Source organism: Ailuropoda melanoleuca, chromosome 4 (genome assembly GCF_002007445.2).
Source record: "Ailuropoda melanoleuca isolate Jingjing chromosome 4, ASM200744v2, whole genome shotgun sequence".
NCBI lineage: Eukaryota > Metazoa > Chordata > Mammalia > Carnivora > Ursidae > Ailuropoda > Ailuropoda melanoleuca.
Genome location: NC_048221.1, coordinates 123,881,161 through 123,895,417, shown reverse-complemented (window position 1 = coordinate 123,895,417; position 14,257 = coordinate 123,881,161). Strand labels below are relative to the sequence as shown.

Sequence of the window (14,257 nt, the reverse complement as noted above, 5' to 3'; positions counted from 1 at the left end):
ACCTCTTGAACGGGTGAGTCAGGACCTAAAGGCATAGACCACTACAGGTTCAAGTCCATGTGACAGTCCCTCCCCTGGGAGCCAGTGTTTAGACACCTCCCCGGAGGACGATGTAAACCAGAAAAACTGTGTGCCCATCAGAGAGGCACCTGTCTGCTCTCAGAGACCCTGTAAGCGGCTTCCCTGTGACCCAGACTCCTTGACCACCTAGGTCCCAAAGGGTCCCAGTGGTGGCCAAATTCATTCCAGGATTTGGCTGCATACCAAAGCAAATAAACCCCAACTGCTGGTCCATACTGTTGCATCCTGGTGCCTGGGGGTGCCAAGTGGGTCCTAGATGTCTCCTCCCTTGACAAGGACTGGGAAGCCGGGCAGCAACTGGAATGCCCACGGTACACATGTCTCTGTATAGTCAGCAGCGGGAGATGCTGGGAAGTAGCTCCAGGGAAGGAAGGGAATGAGGTGGATTTTCTGCATAAACGTCATCCCATTTGGTCTGGTCCCTGCTGTGACGGGGGTTGGGATTTGAACTGTCCTCAGAAAGGCTGGTCATCCTAGCTAGCTTGGATGACACCTTGCCGTGTCATCGGCAAACTTAAACCCGGAATGAGCAGTCCTTAATAAAAAGTACTTCTGTGCCATCCTGTATTCAACAGATGAACTGGGGGCAAGGGAAAGGCTTTTGTTTTGCTTTATTGAATAAACAATAGTCTAGAAGTGAGGTAGGACAGGGACGAATACTTCTGATCAGAGTCGGTCAGTGCCCAGAGGGGGTTGAATTCCAAGTTCCAGTGATCGCCCTTGAGGCTTCCAGATCAGGTATTTGTGGCCACATCAAAATCCCCAGAAGTGAATCCGAAAGGAGCTGAGAGAAAGCATCCCATGAGCCACCCTGAGCTACGGATCTAAAGCACCCTCCAATTTCCAGGTTCGTAGTGGTCCTGGAGGCAGCCTCTCGTCCCTCCCTCTGGGATGGCCAGTTTGCAGCTGCTGCAAACCCTCCCAAAGCCTTATTATGTTCCTTTTAGCAACACCAGAAAGCAAAGGGTGTCAGAACCTCGTGATGCCAAAATCAATGGAAAGAAATGGGAGAGATTCAAAGAAAAAGGCAAGGAGGACAGGATTCTGGCTCCGTTATGTGCTGAGCTGTTCTGGAAGAAGAGGAATTACCCTTAGTTGGGGTGGTTATTCCAAGTGTGGACAGCCTTTCAGAGGGTCCACCCATGCCCCAGCCCCGTTGCAGCCAGGAGGGCCTGGAGAGCCCTCTCCTCCCACCAGGTGATTGGAAGAGGGGCGGACACCTGACCCGACTCGGGCCAATTGGATTCTCTGTCTGGGAATTTGGAGTCAGAGCTGAGAGATACGACTTAGGAATGAGCGACTGCTGTCAGGAGGCCATGACTGGCCTCCTGTCTGACAAAGGAGAGGTTCTGGTTTGCACGCAGAGCTAAGTACAGAGGAGCCGAGGAGAGAGGCAGAGACTCTGGGCATAGAGAAGAGAGAAAATGCACCATCTTTGGTTCCTGACCAGGTATTCTCCGAGGTCTAGTTGTCTTTGTTCTTCTTCTGATTGGTTGCTTGGTTCAACCATCATGAGTGAGCATTCTTTGCTATCAATTTCACCTAGACTATGAGACCAAGGGCAGAATAGGGCCGGAGAGCAGGAGACATATGCAAACAGATGCCAGCTCAACCCAAGAAAGGCATTCTAACAGGGCTGTTTGGTCATGAATGTGCTGTCTGCAGGGGTGGTGCCTTTCCCATAACTGGAAGGATCCAAACAAGACAGTTCAACATGGCCTGGCAATATGGAGATGGCTGATCAACTCAAGGGTGTCTAGACCAAGATATAAGACCTTTAATGCCCCTTCTGCCTGAAACAAGGTTTGGAAATACTCTGTGACCATTATCTTCACACCCCTGTGCAAAACCCCGACTTCTGGTGACCTCTGGAGTTGTGGAGACAGGGGGGCAGTGGCAAAGGCCCCTGCCAGTCAGTTCTGGAGCCCCCTGTGCCCGGGGGAAGACACCAGTATGCTGGGCCAGCTCTGGACGGGCAGCACGCGAAGTCAGGACCACCCATTTGCAAAGCCTGGAATGTAATCTTGCCTTTGCTGGTTAAAACCCCACTCCCTCTTTCTAAAGTTTAGAAATTTGGGTTACCTAATTTCTCTAAAGCTCCAGGTTTGCTGATTCTGAAAGAATCGGCAAAGTACCGTGGAAACTCATGACCTCCTTGGGAAGACTGAAGGGCTTCGTTGGCTCTTCCTGCCCCCCCCCATTATGCTGGGCACTTCCCTTCCCCCTGCTCCAGAACACCTTACTTCATGAAGTCTGGAGACTTGGCCATCGCATGTTCAAACTCCGAGAAAGACAGCATGTTGTCGTTGTCCAGATCTGACTCATTCAGGACCTGGCCAGGGGTGCAGAAGGAGCCAGAGAACAGAAAGGAGGTCGGTATGAGAAAGTGAGATGGGGGCGCAGGCAGAGGGGAGAATGTCTCACGCCAAGTGCTGCCATAGGCCAGGCTTTCTGCTGGGTGTTAACATGCATGTGAGTCCCCCGACCCCCTTGAGGGGGGGTGAGGCAGATGTTCTCCCCACCCCCCTTGCTACTCCCCACCCCAGACAAAGACATGGAGATGCAGAGATAAGGTTATGTGCACTGAGGTCTGGGACCTCATGGGCTGGTCTCATTATGGGAAGAGTCCCCTTCGTGCCTCCAGCACAAACCTGGCAGTGAAAACCGGTGCAGAGGTAAGCGGGGTGACATCTCCCACTCACACCTATATCCGGTCACAAGCAGGGGCTCTGTACTGCATGGGGCCTGCTCAGGTCAAGGCGGCAGCGATGCCCTCTCATGGTTTTATCTTTGTTTCTAGTTTCAATCCAGACCAAAAGCACTTGAAGTTTCCCATGGTCTTAGGACAAACAGAATCATGAGGCTGCCTTCATGTCCCATCACACTTTGGACTGTCACTCTAGGACACCTGGGATAACGTGGGAAAGGGGATGTGGTGATATGTCCATCCGAGGCTAAGCTGCTGTCGGGTCACCTACCGGCAGTGACCGCAGTGGGTGGGGGGGCCCCCTTGGAGTGGGTGGATCAGGCACCTGCTCTCGGGGACCCTGGAAGGAAGGACCTTGGAGGAAAGACAAACACTTGGGGGATAGTTGCCTCCAGCCATGTGCCCATCGTTCAGGGCACCTCACCCTGCCTGCCGTCCAGGGGCTTTGGGGGATGGCCTGGCCCAACCCAGCCGGCATGGTCCCGGGCACACACGTGGTTTGTGAGGTCAGTCAGCAGGTCCTCTGACACGTCATCACTGTTGAGCAGCCGGAGGACAACCTTTTGCAGGTCATCCTCGTCGATGAAGCCGTTCTCGTTAAAATCTGCAAAGAGGAGGCAGAGTGTGAGAGGAGGTGGGGGCTTTCTCAACCTCCCAGGAGTCCAGGGAGCCATGGCCCCACAGAGCCCCCCTGTCCCGGGCGGACCTCGAGCCTGGCCCTCGGCAAGCCCGGGTCAGGCAAGCAGCAGGGGCTCAGGCGGGGCTAAATAACAGGATCAACACAGCAGTAGTCATCAGCATTCACTGGGCGCATACTACCGGCTCAGACATGTCCTGAGAGCATCACCTGTTTTCAGTCACTGAATCTTCACAACCTTTCATGAGTCTCACTTTACCAAAAGGACCCTGAGGCACAGAGGGGTGAGATGTTGGCCCACACTGCCGGTAAGTGGATGGCCGGGTTCGGACCCAGCCAAGCTGGTCCCCGAGCCCATTGTCAACCACTGTGCTAGGAAACCTCCTGCTAGAACTCACAAAAGCCAGTAGGTGGTTTGGTGGCCGGGAGTCGGGGGCACGGAGGAGCAGACGGACGCCTGGACTTGAGCACGGGTCCCTGCTCCTGGCCCTACGCAGGGTGACCTGAGCACCAGCCCCCCTGCACGGAGGACAATGCCCAGTGTCCACTTCAGGGTGCGCCCTGACCCTTGTCAGACCTTGGGTCCTCCTCTTTGAGTTCAAAAATATGGTCATTCCTATGAAACTACTGTAACATTGTATGTCAACAACAAAATATGGGCGTTACACAAGCCCCTGCACGCTGGACCCTGTCCCTGCCCCGGGCATGTTTAACCCAGTTTCCTACAGAGGCGCCTTGGAAGGGTGTCCCCGGGCTCCTCAGTGCCTGCTGCAAGTCCTCTCTACAGGCCTTGAGCGCTTCAACCTCCAGCCTTTGCAGAAAGCAGCCCCCTGCCTGCAGTGCCCTCCTCCTTTTCCTCCAAGCCCTGGGACGCTCGGACTCACCCTGCACTCGCTCTCCCTTGCCTCCCTGTGAAGTCTCCCTGACACCCGCAGGCCCAGGATGGCTCCCTCCTTGAGCTCCAGCAGCATCTAACACAGGACCAGTCCTCCTGGCATGAGCCTTGCTCTCCTCGGTGCCGGTGACCTAGGGCTGCCTTGTTTTCCCGGGGCAGCACCTGCTTCTTGCCACCGCCTCACTCGTTTACACTCTGCAGACACGTGGGTGCCTGCTGGGTGCCCATCCCCGAGCCAGGCATCGGTGCACAGCTGTACCAGAACGGTTCCTGCCTGGGTGGCACTTCCAGTCTGGGGGGTGCAGGGGAGACAGCTGGGCACCTGAGTAGCGTGGCTCCAGGGAGAGAGGAACAGGCATCCCAAGGGCTCCAAGGGTTTCCAGACAGACAGGTTCATGTCTGATTGGGGTTGAGGGTGCAAATGAGGAAGACTTCTTGGAGGAAGAGGCATCAGAGAAGGATTAAAGGGTTTGGGCCTCCAGAGATGGCAACCAGAGGAGGTGCCAGGGTCACTAGGGACAGTGTAGAGAAGGAACAGCTCCAGGGTGATCAGTCTGAGGTGAGGGGAGCAGTGGCTTGGAGGTCTGGGAGAGTGAGTCAGAGGTTAAGGGTGGAAGGCGGGCTGAACTACATAGAGCCATGAAAGCTGAGGGAGGATGCTCTGGGCGAATGCCCCTGCTGCCTCTGGGAATGCCAGCGCAGCCCCTGCCTCTTCTAGAACTCCCAGCGTGGCCCCTCCCTCCTCTGGGAACCCCAGCACAGCCACTGAACTGTTCAGCAGCCACAGGGTCAGTAAGGGCAGTAAGCTTAGGCAGGTACGACACCACCAGACAAACACAGATGTGCCAGGCAATGACCTAGAGCTTTCTCTTCTACTGCATTTAGTCCTCATAACACCGACAGAGACAGGGAGGCACACCGAGATTAAATGACACACTTTTACTTTAGTCTCATTTCTGCCTCTTGCCTTTCAATATCTATGTCCAGCCTGGGCTTCTCCTGCACTCCAGGCGCGTGTATCCAGACACAGGCCTTCTTGTCCTTTCCATGTGGAGGTCTGATAGGTCCCTCAAGTTCAACTGGTCCAAACCCAAACTCTTGATGTGCCCCCGTCCTCCCTGGCCTCAAACCTGCTGCACTCAGCTGTGCCCTTCTTGGCAGACGGGCAACGGCCAATAAGCGTGGAGTCATCCTTGACCGTGTCCTTCCCTCACTCCCCGTGCCTAAGGTGCCGGCAAACCCTCCCAGCTCCACGTTGGAGAGACAGTGGACCCAGCCTGACGACCTCCCCGCTGCACTGTCCCCACCATGGCCCAGCCAGCGTCACCGGTCTCCAGGGTTATCCCAGCGGCCTCCTAACCAGTGTGCTTACTCTCCGTCTGCCCCCTCAGTCTGTTCTCCCCTCAGCAGCCTGTGGTCCTGTGGATCCTACCACATTCTCCCCTCAGCACCACTTCTCACAGCCTCCATCTCAGCCAGAGGAAAGCCCAGGTCCTGACAGTGCTCCCCAAGGTCCACCCTGCCCTCACTCCGCCTCCTTGCCTTTTCCCTAGCATGCCAGGCTCAATCCTACCTCCAGGCCTTTGCACTGTGCTTCCCCTCCCTGGAACACTCACCCAGAGATCCTAACGGTCTTCATTTAAATGTCAGCTTCTCACCAGACCCTGCTAAAATTGCACTTTCTCACCCATTCCCTGCTTTATTTTTCTCCCAGGGTCCCTGTATGTTTGCATTGTAATGAAGCACCCAAGTTTTAGCTGGGTATATGATCATCTAAAAGGAACGCTCCATTTCCCAGCCTCCCTTGCTGCTCGACGTGGCCCCATGTTTGAGTTCTGGCCAGCAGGATGCGAGCAAAAGAGGCACAGGCAACTTCCAGGGATGTCTTTAAAGAGAAGGCCACACCTTCTTTGTGACAGCGAGGCGACCTTGGGAATGGAGGATAAAGTGACACCATGGAGTAAACTACATCCCACAACACCGTGGACAACTGCCTCTGGGATCCTATGCATTAGAGAAATAACACGTAGCTGCCAGAGATCTTGAAAGCCATCTTGTGTAAACCACAGGGGGTCCTCTGTCATTTGCCACCAAATTTAACCCCAACTAATGCATGATCTGAACCTCCGGTTCCTTATCCATAAAATAGGTAACAGTACCTCCACGGAGTTGCTAGGAGAACTAAACAAGGCAATGCATGAAGTCACCTGGCTGGCTGTCCCCAGGATATGGATGTGGAAAGTACAACTCACCACCCCAGTCCTTGAGCAGGTGGCTCTCCCCTGACCCACTACTTATGAGCCCCAGGACCCGGAGGCTAAGGCCCGAGACGTTCATCCAGGCTCTCCCTGCACATTGCTGCCATCACACATCGTGTGTGAGGGCTGGGAGCAGGTGGAGGGGCGGAGGGACCGACGCTGGGACTAGAGGGAGTGGGCAGCTGCAGTGACATTGCTCTGCTGGTAAAAAGCTCCACAGCCGCTCCCAGAGACCCCGCAGTGTCCCCAGGCATCCTGCTGGCCCAGCTCCCGTATGCAGAGACTGCAGCAAAGTGACATGGCTTTGGTCCCAGGCCATCTGAAAACAGAATAATTTGCTAGAGTAGAATGTAGTCCTGGACAGTTCCCCTCCTTTGGTGGGTGCAAGGGCAGAGCTGCCTGGGAAGGGGGTGGGGGCTGGGAGCTCTGGGCGGCTGGCCAGCCCCTGCAGCCTCAGCAGCCTCAGACCTGCAGCCTTGGGCTGTTCTGAGAATGGGGGAGGGCCTACCTCTTGCTGTTTCCCGACAACAGGAAGGTTAGAGAGAGCTTCGAGAATGGGGGTCAACCTTCAGTTCCCCCAGAACACTTTGCCATCATCATCCCAATCTCTCTGTCATGTTACCCCTTGAACTTTACAAAGTTCTTTTACAGAAACTAGCCCATGTTGGTTGAGTGAGGAAGGGCTTCCACTATCATTCCCAGGAGAACTGAGCCTGCCTCCCTTGCCCCTCTCCCAGCCCTCGGTCCTGGGTCAGGTCTTAGGGGGTGTGGTAAGCTCTCCCGCTGTTGCACTGGCTCCTGCCTGAAGGTCGTTCACATGGTGGCAGCCGTGTGATGGGAGCAGGAAGGCAGGGCTGGGGGGTCGTTCCCTCCAGAGAGGCTGGGGGACCGATCTGTTGGAGGCCAGGAACGTCCCTCAAAGCAGAACCTGGAGCCCAGCAGGTACATCCGCAGTGCTGGATTCTTGACAGATAACCATCCCCGCCCCTTCCTTCCTACCAACAGCAGTGCAATTCCTGTCCAGGGTGATGCCGTGTTCAGCTTAAAACACCCAGCTTTCCTGTCTGTCTTGCAGCCACCTGTGGCCTTGGGACATAGTTCTGGACAAAGCAGCCCAAAGCTGCCGGGTGGGGCCTCCAAGAAAGCTTGATACAGAAAAGTTAACTTAATCTGTGCCTTCAAATGTTCGCTTGGTTCTTATCCCTTCTCCCGTCCTTTTTTTCTTCCTGCCTGGAATGAAGATGAGAAGCCTGTAGGCACAGAAACCATCTTGGGATGATGAGGACAACAGTCCCAGACTAAAGATGGCACATTAGGGGGTGTGAAGGAGCCAGGCGGTTGGCCACTGCCCCCTGGCTCTGGACAGCCTAATTCCAGGTTTTTTTTTTTTTTTTCTTTAACACAGACACTCTTACATATAACTGAATGCAAGCCAAACCGGTATAGCAGCTCCGAAACTCCCGGCACTTGAGAATCACCCAGGGAACTTTTAAAAAGCCCACCAATCAGGGCACAGCCCCCACCCTTACACCAGATCTGTGCAGCTGGGGCCCAAGCAGCCGTGGCTCTGACGTCCCCCAGATGACTGCAGTGTGCAGTCACATTGGAGAACCGATGGGTTAGAGCGGCATTTCCTAATCTTTAGGATGTGGAGGGCCCAACTGGGGGTCTTGTTAAAATGTGGACTCGGATGCAGCCGGGGTGCGGTGGGGCCAGAGATTTGGCATTCCCAGCGGGCTTCCTGGCAGGGTCGTTGCTGCCGGTGGACGGACCACGCACGGAGGACCAAGGCGTTAGAGCATCGAGTTTAGTCTCTGGACTTTGGCTAAGAAGGCTCACCAGGGCCATCACCACCTTCTCCTTTTCCTTTTTATTCCCCCTCTTCTCCCTTCCCCGCTGTTACCACCTCAGTGTACCGAGCGGCTACCATGCGGCAAGCCCCGGGCGCAGAGATTCACGTGTTCTATCTCTAAGCCTGCTGACAGCTCTGTGAGGCAACAAATCTTCTGAACCCAAAGAGAATTCAGATTTGTCTGGGTATATCTGATGAAGCCTTGCAGTGTATGAGTCCCCAGGCATCTATTTGCACAGCTGATTTGCATGAAGGCTTTGCTCTTTTGTTTCTGTGCTTGAGCACAAGGAGGCAGGAAACCCATCAAGGGGGCCTGGAGAGAGGGTCTGGAGGAAGACACAAGCACAGCGTGGGAGGCAGGTGGTGTCTGGTCCCTGATCTGACGTGAGGCGCTCAGTCTGACCTCTTGGGAGTGAGGGCGTTCTCCCCACTTCTCAGCTGAGCACAATTTAGCTCCTGTGCCTTGAAGCCCGGAGAACCTGCTGTTCTTGTAGCTCCCGGAAGGTTTGGGTGTTTTTGTTTGTTTAGCTTTGGAAAGCATGGAAAGACAGCTGAGGCAGACATCTTCGGGAACATCTGCTCAGCCCACACTTCACCATCTCTGAGAAGTGTCCCCACCCCCGGCAGTAGGTCTCTGGAGCTGTGTCTGTTACGTGACTCTGCATCTTTTGGGCTGCAGTCGGTTGGACAAGGCCGTTCACCCAGCCTGGGCGTAGCAAGATCGTGGGTTTGGCTGAGCCATCAGCCTCTCCTGAGAAAATGGGGGACCAGGGTGTTCATCTACGGCCCATAGGCACAGAAGCACGGAAGTCTGTAGAAAGGGCCGATGCACAGACAGAAGCAGAGATGGGGGCCAGGCAGCCATAGAGAGAGAAGAAGACAGCAGCTGCCTCACTTCCTGACCACTTGCCAGCTGCGTCCTTGGGAGGCTGCCTCAGTTCCACCAAGGGTGCCATGTTACTCATGATGGACAAACTCTAGAGCCCTCCTACCCCCAAGACCTGCCCCTCTTGGTGTTTATGCAAATATAATCTCCATATCCCTTTCGTGTGGAAGGGAACTGTGACTTATATCTCACTGGCAGAATTTGGCAACAGTGAAGGGATGTTACTTCTGTGATTACAGTGTTATATAGGACTCTATCTTGCTAGCATACGCACGCAAGAGACTCTCTGTCTAGCTGTCTTTGAAGAAGCAAGTGGCTATGACAGGGGAGGCCCATGTGTCAAGGAGCACAGGTCAGCCTCTGGAAACTGAGGGAAGCTTCCAGCGGATAGCCAGAGGGAAGCCAGGTCTCTGAGTTCCACTGACACAAGGAAATGCCCTTGCCAACAGCCTACATCCACTAGGTTTGTGATAATTTATGACACAGCAGTGGAAAATGAATACCGCTGTTCGTTGCCTTTTACACAGGTAAGTCCCTGTTACTTGCCACCTGAAGACTCTTGGCTCAGATGAGAGCACTCAGCCGGGCCGGCACTCTGCATCGGGAGGAGCTGTCCACCCAGAAGAGTACTGACAGGAGGCAGAAGTGGCTCGGGACAGCACAGCAAGTACTCTGCGGCACAAGTCCCAACAGAGAGGGGCAGCAGCTAGTGGGTTAGAACTCCCCGGGGAGCCCCAGTACTACTTGTGGTAAGGAAGGAGGCAGACGAATGAACAGGTGGGGACCACTAAGCCAATTAAATTTGGGTGTGTGATTTCATTTGTACTTAGCTCTGCTTGAAGTTCACTATAAATGTATGTCTTGTATCACACTTAGGATATGTGGGCCATTACTTCTTCAAATACTTTTTCTTCCCCATTAATTCTTTTCCTTCCGTTCTTCGGATTATTTATGTTGAACTATCTTCAGGTTTCTGACCCTTTCCTCTGTCATCTCAATTCTCCTGTTAAGTCCATCCAGTGAATTTTTATTTTAGGTAGTTTATTTTTCACTTTTATATTTTCCACTTGATTCTTTCTTATAGTTTCTATTTCTCTGCTGAGAATTCCTACTATTTCTTTCATTATGAATTTCTTTTACCTCACTGGCCAAGGTTGAGTAGCTGTTTTAAGATACTTATCAGTGAATTCCAACATCTGGGTCATGTCAGAGTCAGGCTCCATTCTTGAGAATATATCAATTTTATTTTTTAATTGTCTATTGAATAATTTTGGATTGTAGCTCAGACATTTCTGGTTTTCTGAAATTTCTGTATATTGAAAAATTTTGGATTGTATTAGACATTATAAATAAATTGTTGTAAAAACTCTGGATTCTGTTATATTCTTTCAAAGGGTGCTGATTTTTTTTAAAAATTCTATCAGGCAAACAATAGGACTTAAGCTGCAATCCCTGTCACAGAGGGACCTTGTTAAAATGCAGTGGCCACTCAAATCTCAGTTCTGTTATCCTCACCTGAGCTGCTTTGAGTCTGCCATTGTATGTATGGTTTAGAGGTCAGAAAGAGATCTGGGCATAGTTCATACACAGATGTTGGGCTCCCTTGTCTGGCTTTCTTTCATGGACTCTCCCTTATTTTCACTTTTCAGGGGAAAATTGCCCCCAAACTCTCTGATTCTTCAAGTCAGAAAGAATACAAGGTTTCTTTCAGTCCTGTATGATACCCTCACTGAAAGCCACCTTTAGGGTAAAAAAGTTTGTAAAAAGGGGAGGGGAACCATCCAGTACCATTTCCTTTTTCCAAGTGTCAACTCTCTGCTTCTGGTACCACTCGAATGCAAGGCAAGAATAAGATGGCGTCCACTGTGTGGAGATAGGGAGGACCTGGCTGGGAGAGAAAGCACATGAAGTGCCCAACTAGACGAGCCTGAATGTACAAGTCCTTTGGGGCCAAGGAGTTATCACAATGAGTGTAAAGCCTTGCACATGGTCTGTTTGAAGACTTCTCAAGATTTCTTTGTTTCTTTCCTTTTAATTTCTTTTGAGAATTCCAGGTATCTCAGCTGTGCTAGGGGACATGAGCCCACTGAAGAGCAGAAATTTAGCAGCATCTTAGGGCTACAGACAAAACCAGAGACCAAAAAATGTCAAAGGACCTCAGAGATGATCTCCCTCAAACACCTCATTTTAAAGATGATGAAACTGAGGCCCAGAAAGATGAAATGATTTGTCTAAGATTTCTCAGCCATTTAGTGGCTAAGCTAGTTCTGGTGTTCAAATTTCTGAGTTTCTGCAAAACCAGCATAGCTCCTTCATACCCATATGTAGTCCTCAATCTCTCTCTAGCTGGCCTGCCTACGCTGCTACCACAAAACACAACACCCGGGGCTCCACTTGCCTCTGATGGCATGGAGGGGAGGGCATCTATCCGTTGAAGTAATAGTTCACCACCATTTTTTTAAACCTATAGAACTCAAGAAACATGCTAATACCCATAAACACCCAAGTGAATCCCAAGGAGCATCATCCCACCAGTGAATTGGTGTTGATGGATTCCAGGTTGGTCTTTACTCTATGGCATCTCCCCCCACCCCCCCCACCACTTAGTCACCCACCATAGATGCGAAAGGCATACTCGATCTTCAGGCTGGGGCAGGCCTGTTCACTGAACACAGATGCCATCCCCAGCACATCCTCAAAGGAGAACGCATTGTTGTGGGAGAACACCTTGCAGATTCGGTCTCTGAAAGGGTTGACCTGTGGGAGAGGAGGAGGAGGGGATGAGGAGGCCCATCAATGTCAGGTTCATGCCTCCCTGGCCCTCACGTATCTATCAGAAGCACAGCAAATTCCTCTCTGGCACCCTTCTCTGCTTTCTGCATGTCTAATTCATTCCCCTACCAGGACTTCTTTCTCCCGGTTGCTCAGGGGTCCAGCCCTGCCTGTTCTAAACTCTTCCTTGCCTGCTGGTAGGCTTTATCAGGTCTCAACTTTGCTGTAGTATTCTAGAATGACCCCGATCCCTCCCCTCAACCAACTCAAATTCTTTTTCCTTAGATGCACCTCAACTAAGAAAGCTATTTGATTCTGTGAGTTCACATAGCCGATCTGAATGGCCAATCTGCCCAATTTTTAATTAGTTGAAACAAATCTCTGGTTGATTTTTCTAATCCTCCTTTCAATGACTTTCACTGACAAGGTACATTTTCAAGGCTCCACGCTTCATGCAAAAGGATTAGTTCCTCTGCTTCAAGTACCCGATGGGCCTGTTACATCCCTCAAGGGTATTTGAGCCCTAGCAGTCCCCCCACCACGGGCCTGTATCCTTGTCTAACGCTCCTTAGGGTTTTCTCAGCAACAGCCAATGCTTAGCCCTCTGGTTTTGAGCTCTCTATTTATGGCACATGAAAATTTCTCCTTTATATCTTTTGAACTAAGCTACATATTAATATCTATGGTTATGTTTTATTTGGTACTCCAATGTATTTGAGGTGGGAGAGAGAACATTCTCTGTCACCTCTGGTGGCCATGTAGCTCTCAAGCTTTAGTGAGCAAACAAGGTACCCAAGTTCCTTGTTATGAGCATGAAGTGTGAGCTCCCACCCTCAGCGATCCTATTTTGGAAGGTCTGAGGTGTAGCCCAGCATCATGGATGAATTGTGTCTGTTCCCCAAATTTGTGTGTTGAAGTCTTAACCCCTCATACCTCAGAACGTCACCTCATTTGAAAGCAGGGTCTTATAGATATAATTGGCTAAGATGAGGGCATACGAAGTGGGATGGGCCTCTCATCCAATATGACTTGTTTCCTTATTAAAAGGGGAAATTTGGACACAGAGACATGCACTCGAGGAGAACACCCTCTGCAGATAAAGACAGGGATGGGTGTGAGGCATCTACAAGCCAAGGAATGATTGCTGGCCCGCCACCTAACGTTAGGAGAGAGGCATGGAACAGATCCTTCCTCATAGCCCTCTGCAGAAACCAATCCTGCAGAAGCCTTGCTCTCAGCTTGCTAGGCTTTAGAACTGTGAGACAGTAAATTTCTGTTGTTTTGGCCACATAATTGTGGCACTTTGTCACCTCAGCCTTAGCAAACAAATACACCTAGGAATCTACGTTGTAAATAAGGTCCCTAGGTGACAGGGTTAGTCTCACATATATATACACATATATGTCCGCGGAGTGGCCAGGGGCTGGGAGAATCCGGGCTGCCTTGCTAGAACTTCCAAACAAGCTCCTGCAGGGTCTGCCCCTCCACCCTTTCACCTCCACACCCCCACCCCCTGGAAAGCTTATTGTGATGGCGTCAAATGAATGCTGATAAATCAGGGCTATCTACTGCGATGTGTTCCAGGTCACGTGTATCTAGCTGAGTGGCCTCACAAACTACTTGGCCCAATTTTAACTCAATTAACTCTCGCAAATGGTGGTTTAACAAGATTCCTGCCAAGAAAATACAATTGAAGATAATGCTTATAATGCAAGTGCGGGTGATCAACCAGAAAACGTCAGGGCAGATCCTCTGCTACTTAAAATACAAGTTCTCCTCTATTTGGTAGGAGAAATGGTGAGCGTCTCGTCAGACATAGCTGAAGTCCCAGCTTCGGTTCTCATTTCCTGGGGTCAGACAGGGCCAAGGCAGACCAGCAAGAAGTGAGCCTAAACATACACCCAACCAGGGAAAGAGATACCAGTCTTCCCTTCCCTGGGGGCCCATCTCCACACTTGGCTTTGGGGGGAGTAATGGGGGAGAGGGGATGGCGGCCAGGAAGCCAATCCACTCTCTCTTAGGCACATGTCATGTGACTCTGCTATCTATACACACACAGACACACGCACACACCACTTGCCTTACAGAGATTGGGAAGGAGGCAGCTGGTGTGGAAGCTGGTGGTAGCAAGAATAGTGCATAGAACACAATGTAGTGACCACAGATACT

General features: G+C 51.8%; 1 protein-coding gene across 2 annotated transcripts in view; it reads right to left on the bottom strand.

Moving 5' to 3' along the window:
- Positions 1 to 541: 541 nt before the first annotated feature.
- The window catches only part of CIB4 (calcium and integrin binding family member 4), a 46,990-nt gene continuing 33,274 nt past the window's right edge, over positions 542 to 14,257 (bottom strand). The window contains exons 4-7 of one of the 2 annotated variants that reach the window (XM_019808742.2): positions 11,932 to 12,073; positions 3,283 to 3,392; positions 2,325 to 2,413; positions 542 to 865 (exon numbers count right to left, since the gene is read on the bottom strand). In XM_019808742.2, the coding sequence (XP_019664301.1) occupies positions 835 to 865; positions 2,325 to 2,413; positions 3,283 to 3,392; positions 11,932 to 12,073 (372 nt within the window). In that variant the 3' untranslated portion in view covers positions 542 to 834. The remainder of the gene's footprint in view (positions 866 to 2,324; positions 2,414 to 3,282; positions 3,393 to 11,931; positions 12,074 to 14,257) is intronic. The other variant, XM_034659778.1, reaches the window with a different exon arrangement.